Genomic DNA, 16,195 nt, shown 5'->3' with positions numbered 1-16,195 from the left:
AGGCCGTGCGTGTAAAACCACCTACATACGACGGCAAGATTCCTTGGTCTACTTACTTCAAGCAGTTTGAAGCCGCGGCCAACGCCAACGGGTGGACGAAGGAAGACAGAGCTACGGGCTTGATTGTGGCGCTGCGAGGAGACGCTTTGAACATTCTTCAAGCGATGCCTGACCATGAACACAGGAACTACGAGTGTCTGGTGGGCCGACTTGAAATGAGGTACGGTGACAAACACCTTCAACAAGTCTACCACAGCCAATTGCTCACTAGACGTCAAAACCGTGGCGAGACACTGCAGGAATTTGAAGCGGACATCGCGCGACTCGTTTTCTTGGCTTATCCCTCGGCGCCCAGTGAATTTATTGAGCGATTGTCAGCAGAGTCTTTCGTGGTTGGTAAAGCTGATCCGGAACTGCAGAGAGCTCTACGCTTAATGCACCCAAAAACTTTGGACGACGCACTAGCCCGAGCCTTGGAATTCCAAGCGGCAACCGAAACTTCGAAAATCCTAACTCATGTCCGAAGCACGAGCAAAGAAGAATCTCTCGAAGATAGGATCGAAAAGATCGTCTCAAAATTTTTACGGAGGACAGGACAACCCACAAAAAGAGATATACGCTGTTGGGATTGCGGGGAGCTTGGACATGTCCGTAGTCGCTGCCAAAATAGTACGATGCGGCAGGGACGCTTTCTCGATCGACACCATTTCCAGAGCAGAGCAGATCGACGGACTACGCATCTTACTAAAATTTCAAAAATGGGTGACGATATCCGTACTGGGAGCACTCCCCCTAAAACTAAAATTTTCGTGGGCGGTCTCCCTGAAGACGCCAAGGCACAAGATCTGAGGGCCCTTTTTGAGCGGTATGGAACTGTTACCGAGTGTGACATTTTAAACAGGTATGGCTTTGTGCACATGAAGACTGATGAGATGGCCAGCCGTGCCATAGAGGCCCTGAACAATGCTGAATTTATGGGTGTCCAGATTAGCGTTGAGCAATCTTCTAGTAAGAAGAGTGGTCGTGGTAGAGGCTTCGGTCCAATGATGAGAGGTAGAGGAGGACCAATGAGGGGGATGAGAATGGGAAGAGCCCCACCTCCGTACATGATGAGGGACGGTCGTGGGGACTATGACAGACGAGGACCAGGAATGGATGGCAGGGGCCCTGGAATGGACAGGATTGGACTGCCACCTCCACCATCAATGAGGAATGGATACTATGACAGTTATGACAGAGGCTATGATGGCTACTACACTGCCCGAACCTGAGCGCCGCACATACCCTGACATGCTCCACAAACCCCTAGAGGAAAGGCGAAGGTAGTCCATTACAATCGACAGGCACCTTACGAAGGTGGCAATGCAAGAGTTGAGGAGGATCAAGAGGTGAATGCACGTTGGCGGCCGAACAACATGGTCAAGGCATGGGTAAGAACTGTTCCGGGACGAAACAGCCTTGAGGAGGGGGCAGTGTAGCGGAGGAATCATCCATGACAACGGGGATTATTTATTTTAACGACGAAGAGATTAGAGTAAATAGAGGATTGAAGGAGATTGTGTTTTGAGAACGAAGTGAGAGTTAATGTGTACGACTTCTACTGAAATAAAGGTGTTAAGTGTTCCGGAAATAAGAATAGTTGTTTTTTTATTGGAACCCTCGCACGTAACAATATAATTCATTTATTATATAAAAATTTAGGTGGGAAAAAGGAGTACTATATCAAAAGATGAAGGCTTTGTCTTTTCACATTATACACGAAGGACGCAGCAAACAGCAAAGATGTATGCGTCTCCTACTATATAGAAAATTTGGAATTATCTCCTACTTCCAAATTACATCGTCAACAACTATTTTATTTCCTATTCATAATTACCTTCCATTTTTTTCAGTATAAATAAATCTTAGGATTGTTGACCACTGATGATGACGATAATACAGGAGAATGTTTGAATTCCGACCACGTTTTCTACAAGAGTCACAATATGAATGACATAATGGATTGAATACTACAGTCGTAACCATGGTCGGAATTGATGTATTAGTGGGGAACGTACAAAATGAATTTTAATTTCCTATCCAGAAGGGGAATTATACGCACTTCCCTGCAAATCGTATCAATACGCGTGTGGCTGGAGATTCTAGGACATTAGCTGTAACTCTTAACATATTTAGGAAGAAAATCTGGATTGTCGGTCAAATAGCAAGAAGGTAGCAATGGTGAGGTGGGACGGATCTCAGCTAATATTAGAGGAATTTCAAACAGACACAAGTGCGATTTTTAACTTCTCCGTATGGGGTAAAGATTAAAATGCATTAATCCGAGATGACGTGATGGATCTGATTGGCTGACAGAAACGATAGAATTTAGTCACAATCATGGGAGTAGGAACGACTTGGGTAATTTTCTTCACCTTTATTCATCCAGCCGGTTTCGACTCATACGGTGTCATTATCAACTCCATTCCAATACCTTGCGCCCTTAATAATGGCGCAGTAATTGCGCCGAAACCGGTCGAGTATGTAAACGCAGGATGAAAAATTAAAAATCCGTAAATACTCGTGGCAAAGTTCCCTTAAGCTGAACCAGTAACGGTAGAGTAATTATTTTCAAGTAGTTCATTATGGTTGGACATTTTATTTCCATTAAATATCATGCTCACGAAGAAAGAGATGCAGCATAATTTTAATAAAATATATTTATTTTTATTTCATTTGCCAACTTGTACATTTCCCATCAATGTACAAAGTTGGGGTGTCAACGTAGGCCTCAGCTTTTGGTTACTACGCAACCACTTTAAGTGTTCTTTCACATATTCACTCTCAGGGAAAGAGGGATGATTAAGCGTAGGGAGATGTCAGAAGTAATCACTCATTGTCACTCGAGTGCCCCAATGATTACTTAGATAGTCAAATGATTAATAGAGTGCTACATGAAAACATGACCACTGAAAAGATTATTTGACTACCATAATGGATGCGAACGAGTGAATTACCCACAAATGTAATGACGTCAACAACTCTTGAAAATAGGGCGGCAAGTTTCTCAATTATTTTTATTTTAAATTTGCAAGCGAATGGCCGTGGTAGGAAGATTATTTTTTCGCCGTAACTTATATTTCCTTTATACAAGGGCGGATCCAGGATTTTTTCTGGGGGGGGGGGGGGGGGGGGGAGGGGAGGGGGCGTGCCCAACAAGGTCCTGACAGGCAAATGGTCCTCTCATACTTGAGATTAAAAATAGCATGCAACAATTACTTAAAGAAATATTCTCTTCATTCAAATTGAAAGTTATTAAGATGAAATTTAATGATTGAGGATCCGTAATACACTAAATAAAACGAACTTAATGATAACCGTATTAAAACTATTGTCTATTTTATAAGCGTCTGGGGGGGCACGTGCCCACGACCCTCCCCCCTAAATCCACCTACGCCTTTATATTAACCGAATTCTTTGAATAGTATGTGATTTAACCACTGGGTGAACGACCTCATGTTAGTAATTGGCTACAAAATCAGCTACGCGTGAGATACAGCTTTGAAGTTAGGTAAAATTATAATGACAACTCATTCACCCCTTCCCCTTTCAACCTCCTTCCCTCCATTAACCTTTAACAATGTCCTCCACGGAAAAACTATCCTTATTCCCTGCCGGCCTGGTTACACGATACATAAACACGCACGGGTTAATGTCCAAATGTATGAACGCGTGAATGAGCACGAAAATGTACCGTGTAGCCACCCAACTTGTGCGAACACATGAACGGAAAATAGAAGCTGTTCTAATTTAGTTCATGCATTCGCACATGTTCCGTTCCGGTCACGCATACGTATATTAAATTGTGCGTGTTAATGTACCGTGTAACCATGCCTTGAGAAGAAGTGACCAGCGGCCACGAAACGTCGGGCAATAAACTAAATACGTTTGAGGGCAACACCCAAAAAGGTAATCACCAACAGCTTTAACCAAATACGATTGTATACACGTTTATCGTACAGTCTCGATTTTTATAAGATAAAATATTGATAAAAGTATGTTGAACGAATTATCCAGCGTCCAAGATATTTTGCTTTTAAAGAGCGAAATCACTTATAAATTCTCCCTCCCATTACGAACATGAGGAAATTCTTTTTCTAAGAAACAGTTCAATCGATTTATTCAAATTTCGACATAAATACGTGATGCGGTGACAAAGTACTTTTAAACTTACGAATAAAACGCACCGGGCAAGCATCTTCCAACTCTAGTCACTTAAAACCCATCGCTTCCGATGCCCACTGACCAATAAGAAGAATTTCCACGTTTGTTCCAACCTCTTCTCATTTTAATCTTTTTATTCTTCCCCGCATATACACATCAAACAGGTTATTCCATTTTAACATTCACATATCCGAAATTACTCCTCGATTTCCATCGTAGTAAAACCCCACAATGAACAAATCATCATAAAAGAGACTGGAAAAAGAGCTTAACATGTACCAAGAAACCTCAATTCGGTTTAACAAGTTAAAAAATACACATGTGTAAAATTACTTCTCGAGTTCTACAGCAGCATAACCTCATCAGGTATAGTCCACAAGGAGCCGATAAAATTTTTGAAAAACAACTCTCAAAAGAGGCTATTAAGCACAAAAGAAAACTTTATTTGGTTTAAGAAGTTACTGCAATACAAATCTCAGTTACTGCCCGAGTTCTACAGTAGTATAACCTTATAATGAGCTCATGCAATTATTAGTAAAAATAATAGGAGAGGAGAGCTTCATAAGCATTGCAAAAAATTGAATTCAGATAAAAAAGTTACAATAAATATCTCCGCAATAACTTCTCGACTCCTACAGTAGTATACTCCATACTGAGCTGATATAGTTGATGCCAAAGCAATGGACAGAGAAGAGCTTAACGCTCACCACGTTCAATATAAGTCATTACAATATGATAACTGCAAAATTACTTCTCCAGATTTACAGTAACATAACCACATGAGCTGATTAAAGTATTACCATCACAACAGGCAGGAAACAACTTAGTAAGCCCTACATAAACTTGCATTAAACTCAACAAATTACTGCAATTCACATCTCCGAAATTACACCGAGACTTTTACAGCGGCATCGCGGAACGTTTTCTACAGCGCGGGTGTGATCCAAGTTCTAACTGGCGGCTCATTCAAAAAGCAAGAGGGCCGTTCATCTTCGCCCAGCAACCAAAGCCACGCCAGATAAGAAGAAACTTTCGGCAGCAAGAGATAAGAGCGCAAGTGTCGGGTGAGACCGTTCCTGTTTACAAGGTCATCCATTAGAAATAATGGCTTCGAAATCTTTCGCTGCCCGTCCACCAGAAAGTTAACTCACGAAAGAGTAATTCTTCCATTTATTCGCAACTCTTCATCGAAGGTGAAAAGAAATGATGGGACACCACCGAAATTTAAAAACATCAAACGACTCAACGACAGAAATTAGAAAAAACAATTTGTTGATATTTTGATCTCAACATAAAATGTAGTCTTTAAAACTGTGTTAGAAGGTAGAGCGTTGGGTTAGCGAGGAAAGGAAGGAAGAGATTTAGAATTTTTAGATAGAATGAAATTGAGTAGGCCTTATTGTGAATTGAAGAGGGAAGTCTATGAAGGGAGGACAGACAGCCAGAATACATCTTGAATGCTCCGTGGAAACCTATCTAAATCGGTAGAATACTTTAATAAATAAAATAATCTCACAAATTAAAAAAAAAAAATAATTGAAGTGATGGCAAAAGATAGAAGTGGGCTACCAATTGTGCACAATTTAAGTTGCGTAGAAAAGTTCACTAACTTTATAAAATCCATACTTATGAAATTCTTCCAACTAATTGTAAGTGAATGAATACTTTGCGCATAATATACTCTATTTACGTCAAGACAGTTACTTTTTAATGAGAGTAAATTTCAACATCACTAGCGAAAACTACACTGTAAAAATCATTCGACTCAAACATTTACAAACAACAAATTTCAACAACGAACAACGAAACAATTTTCGACCTGAAGACGCTGACTGTAACGCCAGCGAAACTGTTGTCTTTAAAAAACAATAAACGCGGTGAAAAACCCGAATAGAATGGAAAGATCATCTAACCAACGCACAGTGGGCTAGAATCGAAAAAAGCTGGCCAAAACCTCAAAATCGATTTTTTTGAGCTAGGAAGTTGAAACTTCACATACACATTCTCAAATAAATTGTGCATAACTACCCAGATTATTTTGGTCCTGTGTTTTCACTTTAACAATATATGTGAGGTCAAAGTTGAGCAAATTTAGCGAAAAACGATCACCCTCGATTTTTTCTGAAAATTGCCAAATTTATCCTCGTGCAGTGGTTTTATAAACAGTTTTATCGACAAAACTGTTATACCATCTTAATTGACACTTCTTATTCTTTCATTTGAAAGGTTTTTAAAGATTTTGTTTCATCAATAACCATAGATACATAACAAAATGGCGGAGCCTGTTTTCAACCCATTTTTTTACATAAACGTAGAAAAAAAGTAGACATTGTCACCGGCTTACACTAAGTAACTTATATCATGTCGTTCTTTGAAGCTTCTACATTGTGAATCTAAAGTCAAACCTTGCACCAATTTGCAACCCCGAATTTTAAATCGTTTTTTCGAACGCACGGACGACTCCGGTTCTGGCCTGCGGCGGCGGAGAGTACGGCGACGCGGCAAGCGGGTGGATGCAATATGGTCTCATTTACTTTTATGTGTGGATAACAGATATATTAGTGACAGAAAATAATCACCAGAAAGTAAAATTTATAAATATTGCTACGAATGACTCTCATTATGCAATCGCTGGGCACTGCAAGAGGTGCACTGAAAGGTTTCTTTCTTTGAGTGCATTCCATGGAGAATGGACTTAAATCGCGTGCTTAAACTGGGGAAACGGACTCTTTTATTAACTAACAAGCTATATTTCTAGGCAAGAGCCCTCGATGATCCATGGCCTCCACTTCCTAACCTGCCATACATATTTAAAGGCCTTCGGACAACGGTCGTTTTATAGTATTGTTGTAGTGCCGAGTCCTTCGAACTTGTTTTTGGTTTGAACTCCTTTTAGCTTTAAAAGCTTCGGAAGGCATATTACTCACATCGAATAATGTATTCTTTCTAAGAATAACAGTTCATTTTAATCTATGTCTTATGCTCAATATAAAGTATTGATTTAAATCTCTTACCTATATATCAACGTCATTATTCTTAATGAACTGCGCTGCTGACAAAATGGTTATTTTTCAGGAATATTTTACCATACAAACATAACATAAACAAAAGCAACACAATTTACGCTTTTCCCAACTAACATTCTGCAATTAGCACTGTCAGCAATAAAAGGTTACTGTTTTTCCTTCACTATCTGACGAGTTTTTATCACTTTCACTGTCTGAGCTAAAGCATTGTTTTCCTTTTTCAAAAACAGATCCATTACATTGTTCGGTAAGCTGTGTGTTTCCTCCAGTTTAATTGGTATAATTTTTACATTAGGAGATTGACAAGATTGATTGAGATTACAATGACATTAGGAGTTGTCTTCGAAATAAATCCCTATTTGTGGCCACTCGTGCCATTTTTCTAGTCAACCGTTCACGGAACTTTCTCACGTCCTTATATCGTGCCTATATTGCTTCCCCTGTCAGTTGTCGCAATTAAGAATGGACTCTGTTGCAATGTCAGCTCCTTGAATGAAGACCTTATGCACGGTTGGTGGCATACCATAATTGTATTTAAAGCGTCAGTGAGAGAGAGAGAGAAAATTAAATTATTTGGAGAGGAAATCTAGAATAATTGTGATGACTTTTGAATACTCGTGACTGTTTCATGCTTCTCCTAACGAACAGCATTTTTTACCTAAACAAGAAGGCACAAAGGTGCTCACGAGCAATAATTCATGAGACATAGGCCCTCGTTCCCACGTGCAATTATATTTCGCATGTCCTCACTGCTATCAAAGCCGTGTTTGCAAATTAAAGTGCACTTTATATGCGACGCGAAACTAGGATCTGTGGAAATGCACGTTAAGATTCGAGTCGCAGTAAGAGAACAGAACCATTTTTGGAAACTTCTTATATAACCTCGGCTGCAATAATTTCACTCGGGTAAATGAAATCATATGCTCGCATCACTCTCTCATCGCTGGGGTTAATATTATATCCCTGGCATTTCAGATTTTCGAAGATTCTTGCACCGAAATTTGGTGAGCTGCATGGACACAATTACTTATTAAGAGGGCCTCTTAATCTGACTAACATAATATTCGGGGTTGCATTTTATCCACTTGGCAAGAGTTCTTCTTGCCTCCGAGGATGGTCACTGTATCTTCCTTTTGCATTCGTTTTCCTCCTATTCGTTCTTTCGATACAACCCTGAAAACATGAATTGACGTCCATCTGCACTGGCTAAACTAGAGCAACATGTAAATTGTGCTGCATAAGGAATAGTTATTAATTGCTTTAAATCAAGAATATATACTAAATAAGAATAATGAACTCTTCAAGCACCAAGACAGTACTTGATTTGGCAAAATTCGGCAAAATCAAGTACTGTATTGAGCCATTTTCCATCACGTTTAAGGAATATTAACTGTTATTTTTAAAAAGTTTATTAGTTAGTAAAAGAGTCCGTTTCCCCAGTTAAGCACGCGATTTAAGTCCATTCTCCATGGAATGCACTCAAAGAAAGAAACCTTTCAGTGCACCTCTTGCAGTGCCCAGCGATTGCATAATGAGAGTCATTCGTAGCAATATTTATAAATTTTACTTTCTGGTGATTATTTTCTGTCACTAATATATCTGTTATCCACACATAAAAGTAAATGAGACCATATTGCATCCACCCGCTTGCCGCGTCGCCGTACTCTCCGCCGCCGCAGGCCAGAACCGGAGTCGTCCGTGCGTTCGAAAAAACGATTTAAAATTCGGGGTTGCAAATTGGTGCAAGGTTTGACTTTAGATTCACAATGTAGAAGCTTCAAAGAACGACATGATATAAGTTACTTAGTGTAAGCCGGTGACAATGTCTACTTTTTTTCTACGTTTATGTAAAAAAATGGGTTGAAAACAGGCTCCGCCATTTTGTTATGTATCTATGGTTATTGATGAAACAAAATCTTTAAAAACCTTTCAAATGAAAGAATAAGAAGTGTCAATTAAGATGGTATAACAGTTTTGTCGATAAAACTGTTTATAAAACCACTGCACGAGGATAAATTTGGCAATTTTCAGAAAAAATCGAGGGTGATCGTTTTTCGCTAAATTTGCTCAACTTTGACCTCACATATATTGTTAAAGTGAAAACACAGGACCAAAATAATCTGGGTAGTTATGCACAATTTATTTGAGAATGTGTATGTGAAGTTTCAACTTCCTAGCTCAAAAAAATCGATTTTGAGGTTTTGGCCAGCTTTTTTCGATTCTAGCCCACTGTGCAACGCCGCGAAAATCTTCGAAACTACATTTACAAACAACATTTGGTAATATTTTGCACTCAAATCAAAAATTAAATTAAAACCTGATAAATAATAAATGTATTGATAAAGATGTATAGAAGAAGGTCATTCCTAATGACAGGAAGAAAATTCAAATTACAAGTAAAAGTTTACTTGCTTTATAATTCGGAACTTGTGAAAATCTTACTCATAAGTCAATGAATACTTTAAGCATATATTGCTGTTTTTACATTGACCTTAAATTAGGGTCAGATTAGTTTTTAAAAGGACGATTTGCTTCAGGAATGAAATTATGACCAGCCAATAACCTTTGCAATGGAGTAAAGCTTAAACAAAATTTAATAGTTAACAGTAATCTCAAGAAAATATGAAATGACCCAGAAGGAAGTAAACAGGGTATCTAATCATTTTAAATGCCAAGGAGGATATAATAATTAAAACGAGAACTTCAATTGAATTACAAAATGGATAATAAGAACACCAATCGAATGTTATAAAATAGGACCCAGGTCATTCATCCCAAGTTAAGACCCTAAAGGGCAGGTCCACGGCTACGCGATCCAAACCAGTTGCTTGAGGCATATGCCAATAAAAACAAGTTTTACCATCATAGATGAAATGGACTGAGGTTATGGATCAAAATTAGTACACACACAATATTGGTTATGTATTCCTTATATTTCCCATTTAAAATATTTTGTAGTAATCTGAGAAAACCGTAGCGCCATTTTTATGTAACAAACATGATTTGACTAGAATAACTGATCTCATTTGCTAATAACTCAAAGGTTAATGCTTCGAAGCACCTGCACTGTATTTTTATCCTATTTCTAATGGGAGAACAGTCATTAAATCTGTATTTCGTCAAAATTTCACACATTTTCTAAGAATCAGCAATTTTATCAGGCTTTTAAAACTGAGGGCCTGAGTGAAAAGGCGCATTTTCAAATGTTACTTCCATAATTTTTCGTGGCCTTCACTCGATTATTGTATGAATCAACGAATAGACGTTTATTAATGCTCTGGGTCTGTTTCTCCATAAGAGCAAATAATAACATATTCGACAATTTCTACTCAAGCAAAAAAATATAAATACACCAAGTACAATTTTATTTAAAAAAATATATAATTTACTGACGTAAGTTCTCTCTCAGGTAATAATGAAAAGCTTTTCTTTGAAAATGGATAGAGAGGAGGAATATTTTTTAAATGACGGCAGGGAATTCCAAAAATTACAATTAAATGTGAGAAAAGAAATGAGATTTTTCTTAGATTAGACTCAGGGGTGGTCTGGGGTGATTGGGCGTCCTCGGCTTCGGCTAATGACTCATTGGAAAATTTTAAGAAAATGCACGCTCGGAAACGTAGTTTGACACTATTCTGGCTCTTAAAAACTAGACAAAAGTCAATAAAACAGCAATTTCGTAAGTAAAAATACTATGAAAAGTGTGAATTTCACGTTCTATTATCTATTTACTGAATTCGTTCCTGGAAACTGCGCTGAAATCTAAAAAAAAACTCTAAAGTAACCCTTTCGAATACCCCTTTCCAAAAATCATCAAGTTCTACTATCTCCTGACACCTTTATTTTATTAATTTTTTTATACAGGTATTCTTTATACAGTTAATATTTTGTAAATAAAGCAACTAATGAAAAAGTAGAATTTTATAATTGCAAAAAAAACTATGGTTCAAGTAATCCGAGTCTTTTTTTATTACACTTTTCATATACTCTTCGCGATAGACTCGATTTTGTCAGGGCCTCCAAAGTCCTCGGCCCTCGGTGATTGCCCACCACCTAACCCGCCCCTGATTATACTATTAGACAGGAATATTTGGAAGTTATCACGAAAATTATAGATATATACTTCCTTCCTCCAAACGACCTCCTTCACATTTTTCCCCGTGAGTTCAACGTTCTCAATGCCCCGTGATATTAATCTCCCTACCACAGAGGACAATTTCTCTCCAGACACACGAGCCCTGTTGAAAAAAATCCCGAAAGGGCCGAACGGCTTGGGACCTCGTGTCTCGACCAAACATGCCCACGCATACCGAAGTGCAAGTACACGAAGATGCATTCTTTCAACCTCTCCCTGGACCGGATCCACAGACTGCCTCCCCCACCTCACCGCTACGACGTATCTCCTGGACCCACCTGGACGGCTGGCCGACGCCGAGACGGTCCACTAAGGTCCGACGCACGCCCGAAAAATAGCCTCCACCATACGAGTGGGGTGGTTGGACCCGAAGCCGCCGGAATGCAGACGTGTTTGGCGGGACTGAAAGGGGTCTCACCATCAGATTCAAGCCTGCGATGCTCGTATTCCGCGATCAGCTTCAGCTATACGTATGAAAGCTACCAGTACCAACGAAATACACTGGCTGAGCTAATTTATCATCGCATCTTTATTTATCACAAAATATATGTTAATATAAGAGTCACTATAAAGAGGGACATGAATTTTTATCTGTAAAATCATAGAGTAAGTATATATATAAGAATATACTTACTCTATGGTAAAATCTACATTTATCTACATCTACAGACTAACCCGATCTGTCTAAAAAGGCATGTGGAAGAGGGTGCTAGGACACCAGCCGTTTGCGTATGACAGCAAATGCTAAAAAAAATGCGACCAGCATTTATTCAAGTCCTTTATGGTTCGTGGGAAAAACGAATTCCCACATCTATCCGTTCGGTAAAAAGTCTCTCATAATTTATCGCTTCTGCTGGACCTGGAAATATAGCACTGTCCTCACAATGATGTTCTTCGTATTGCTCTTTATAATATCCATTCTCAATTCCTTAAGCAATCTAACACTAATTGTAACGCATAGCCTCCGAGTCTTTAACTGCTCCCAGCCAAATTCGCTTAACATCGGCTTAACGCTTTCTGTACTCCCGTGGCAGTTGATGAATCGCCGATCTTTCCTTTGTATTTTATAAAGTTCACGGATTAAGTCCTTCTGCAGCTATCCTATATGCTCATCCTATATGCCCAGCAAATATTTTCGGGGGGGGGTTTATGGAATAGTAGACAAACATAATATATACATATTTATTATAAACCCTTAAAGGAAAATATAAAAATATTATTATAAAACTGAATTTAGCCTTCTAGCTTTTTTTGCAGCGACCAAATGAATTAACTCCTTGGTGTCGATGTCAATTCTGCGGTGCCTCAGGAGGCTCATAAGTCACTCACCTCTCTACAAATTCACAGCACTATTATTTCACACACTGCACTACAACTACGCACACTGCACCTACAAATTTGCTTAGATAATTATTGACTTAAGCCGCATTGGACTAGTAGATGTCCCTAGCATAAAGTATAACATAAAAAAGAATCTAACAATTCAGAGAATAAATTTTCGAATTTGAGACACGTACAAATTCTGATCATGGTTTACATTATATGCTCTGAAAATTTCAAGATGATAGATCAAGTTTTTATTAAGATTGTTTCCGTACCAAAATAGACCGATCGAGCAGCAGGTACGCTTCCTCTCAAGTCACTTACAAACGGGAATTTCTCGAGGCTGTATCTACAGGGTAACAGTTTCCTTATCTTCCTGTGCCTAATACATTTTAAACCATATTTCGAAGTCACTTTTTCAAATATGGACGGTTATTCGTGGAGCGAGGTGGTCCAGCGAGCTTTGGGTTTGCAGAACAAAGTGAATCCTGGGTTCAATACCCGGTTGAAGTCTTCGGACCCCTCACTTATAAGTACTTTCAACGCGAGGCGGCTCAGGAAAGACAGGAGTATCGTGTAAAAATAAAGAATCCGTTATAATTTTTCCTTCATTATGCTTGGTAAGATGGTGCCTAAATTCAGCCAGGCCGACATTCCCTGACAATGAATTAAAGTAAACAGATCGAAGTTACTGGCGATAATTATCATGACTGACTTTTAGCGATAGTACTTGAGTGACTAGACCTTCAATCTTCCAAAAGTAATGAACAGAGAAATAGTGAAGAAAATTCTTAACGAATCAATTTAATATTTAAACGTTTTCAATTTTGGATGAGTTTTCCATATAACTAAGACGAACCATCCGTAGATATAATTCATTAAATGGATTGACAACACCGACAATACGATAAACATGGGCGTGTGTAAAATAAAATTAAATGACTCTATACACAACTTCATTTATCATTTATATTATTGTCCCAAACTGGCCAAAAATTATATTATTCTAAAGTTAAGAAGCACCTTTCAAGCCAATTTCGGATGAACGGTGACTTAGGCAACTTTAAACATGTTGCATAAAAATTTGTAAAAAATGTGTGATTAAAAGACATTATAAATTAAATTGTTCACAGAATTATTTGATTTTATCTATCGCAAGCCAAGGTTTTCTCGAATGGTCGGTATCGTCAGGTCATGTTTTGAATTATATCTACGGATTGTTGAGAATTAATTAGTGTTTTAGGAAAACTCAATCAAAATTGAAAAAAAATTAACTATTAAATTGATTCGTTAAGAATTTGGTTCAATGCTTTCATTTACATTACTTTTAGTCCAGGAAATGAAGCTCATAAAAGTGAAAAACCTTGCAATTTTTTCAAACTGAATCGATTTGCACCAAAATTTTGGATTAGACTAATTATACCCCCTACTTCAAAATCTATATTGTGCCGAAGGGCGCTTTTTATTTTTTAGGGGTGAAAACTACCCCTAAAACCTGGAACTTGAAAAATTATTTTTTAAAACTAAATACGTGTAAAATTTAGTTTAAATTATATGTATAATTACTTTTTTATGTTTGGAAATAATTTTAAGGTGTTTAAACCCATAATAATCAACCCTTATTGGGGGTTAATGTAAAAAAGAATTTTCAAACTGAATCGATTTGCATAAAAATGTGTAATTATACTAATCATACCACCTTTAAAATTTTTTTTCAAACCGAATCGATTTGCATAAATATTTGGGATTAGACTAATCATACCCCCTTCTTCAAAATCTATACTATGCCGAAGGGCGTCTTTTATTTTTTAGGGGTGAAAACTACCCCTAAAAGCTAAAAGTTAAAAAATTATATTTTAAAGCTAAATACGGGTAAAATTTAGTTTATTTAAGGCGTTTCAACCCATAATAATCAACCCTTATTGGGGGTTAATGTAAAAAAATTACCCTAAAAATATAATTATTTATCACATTGTATCTTCTTATTCACTTTCTTACTCCTTTTATTATGTATTCACTTTTTTCTCTTATGATTTTAATCACAGCACAGAAAAGATATAACAATAGGATAAACAGAACAAACTTCGTCATGGTAACATAAACAAATAAATGTACATTTATGTAGACATTACATGAAACACAATCAAACGGAGACTTTATGGCTTCCAGTCTTCCCACCACATGCATGCTCACAGGTCACTGTGAGCGAGAGCACACATACTCACATATGTGTATGTATTTATGCATCTTATGGGTATGTGTGTTTATTTTGTAGCAAATTTGAGTGTATCGTTAGCTTCTAACGTAAAGTACACAAAGTATACATGATTATGAGGAATATTATGCTCTGAATTGTGGATTTCGAATTTTTCGAAAATAAATTTGATTGGTATTTTAAACACAGCTCCTTTATTTTTTATAATAGAAAGTTCATTTTAATTGTATTTTGTAGTGTTTTTACTGACTACAAGGCCATGTGAATTAAATTTTTTTCGAGACATTAATTTTGAAAGGGGAGGGATTTAAGGGTTGAAATAAGGTGGAGCTCCCTTGGAAATAGAGGTTTTAATTATCAATATCTCACCAAATATTTATTGTATAGAAAATTAAAACACACCAAAATATTTAAAAATAAAGAAGCTAAAATTTATTACTCATGCATTTTTTTCATATCTCCAGTTTTTTGGAGTTATTTTGAAAAAAAGAGCATTTTTAACGAAATTGTAGAAAATGACTTTTCACTTTTTCCTCCAATTTTTTCAAAATTTAGAGTTTTACATTGAAAAAACTTCTGGGATCAATTAACAATACTTAAATAAAGAGAAATACTGAAGGGCATTGATCAATTTTGTCTAGAGTGGTAATAAGGAGTTGTTTTCACTGATTTTTTCGTACAAAAAAGTAGGGACTGATCTTATTTTTAATCATAACTCGCTCAAATTTCATGATTAAAAATATTTTTTCTTATTATAAGAAAGCTTTTTAAAAATACGTTTAAACAGATTACATAATTTTTCCTCGAAAATTACATTTTTCCCGCTATTTGGTATTGAATCTTTCAAATTTAGCGTATGACAAACAATATATAACCATCAACAAGTTGTAGCTCGGTCCGAATCGGTCATAAAGGAAATATAAAATAAGATTTTAATTTAATTTTTACAAGCTACAGTTTTGTAATTCAGAATTTCCTAATAAAATTAATACTTTTCAAGTTATTTGCCTACAATAGATTAAAATCGTTGATTTTTTCGTCAAAAAACTGTTACTTTCAATCGCAATTAACTCGAAAAATATTAATTTTACGCAAAAAATGGATAGAACATTTTATTCTTAAAATTAATTTTTCTATCGATTCCTGTGGTGAAAATATAATGAAAATTTTCCTCCCCCGAGATGGGGTGGAAACCACCCCCAGGGTAAAAGCGCCCGTCGGCATGATATAGATTTTGATTCTTGGTATATTCCCTACTTATTGTGAAAATTTCAAGAAAATCGATTCAGTTTG

General features: G+C 37.1%; 1 protein-coding gene across 1 annotated transcript; it reads left to right on the top strand.

The window, feature by feature from the left end:
- The first annotated feature begins 554 nt into the window (after positions 1 to 554).
- Positions 555 to 1,388, top strand: LOC124169190 (RNA-binding protein lark-like). The gene has a single exon (XM_046547705.1). It carries the CDS (start codon positions 675 to 677, stop codon positions 1,269 to 1,271), a length of 597 nt encoding a protein of 198 aa, XP_046403661.1. The 5' UTR covers positions 555 to 674; the 3' UTR covers positions 1,272 to 1,388.
- Positions 1,389 to 16,195: the final 14,807 nt, after the last annotated feature.

The sequence above is a fragment of the Ischnura elegans genome, chromosome 12 (genome assembly GCF_921293095.1).
Source record: "Ischnura elegans chromosome 12, ioIscEleg1.1, whole genome shotgun sequence".
NCBI classification, from domain to species: Eukaryota; Metazoa; Arthropoda; class Insecta; order Odonata; family Coenagrionidae; genus Ischnura; species Ischnura elegans.
The sequence above is the reverse complement of the archived record's forward strand: the minus strand, read 5'-3'. Positions and strand labels throughout refer to the sequence as shown.

Excerpts from the sequence above, each read along its gene's own strand:
- LOC124169190 (XM_046547705.1), top strand. The coding sequence starts at position 675 with ATGCGGCAGGGACGCTTTCTCGATCGACACCATTTCCAGAGCAGAGCA.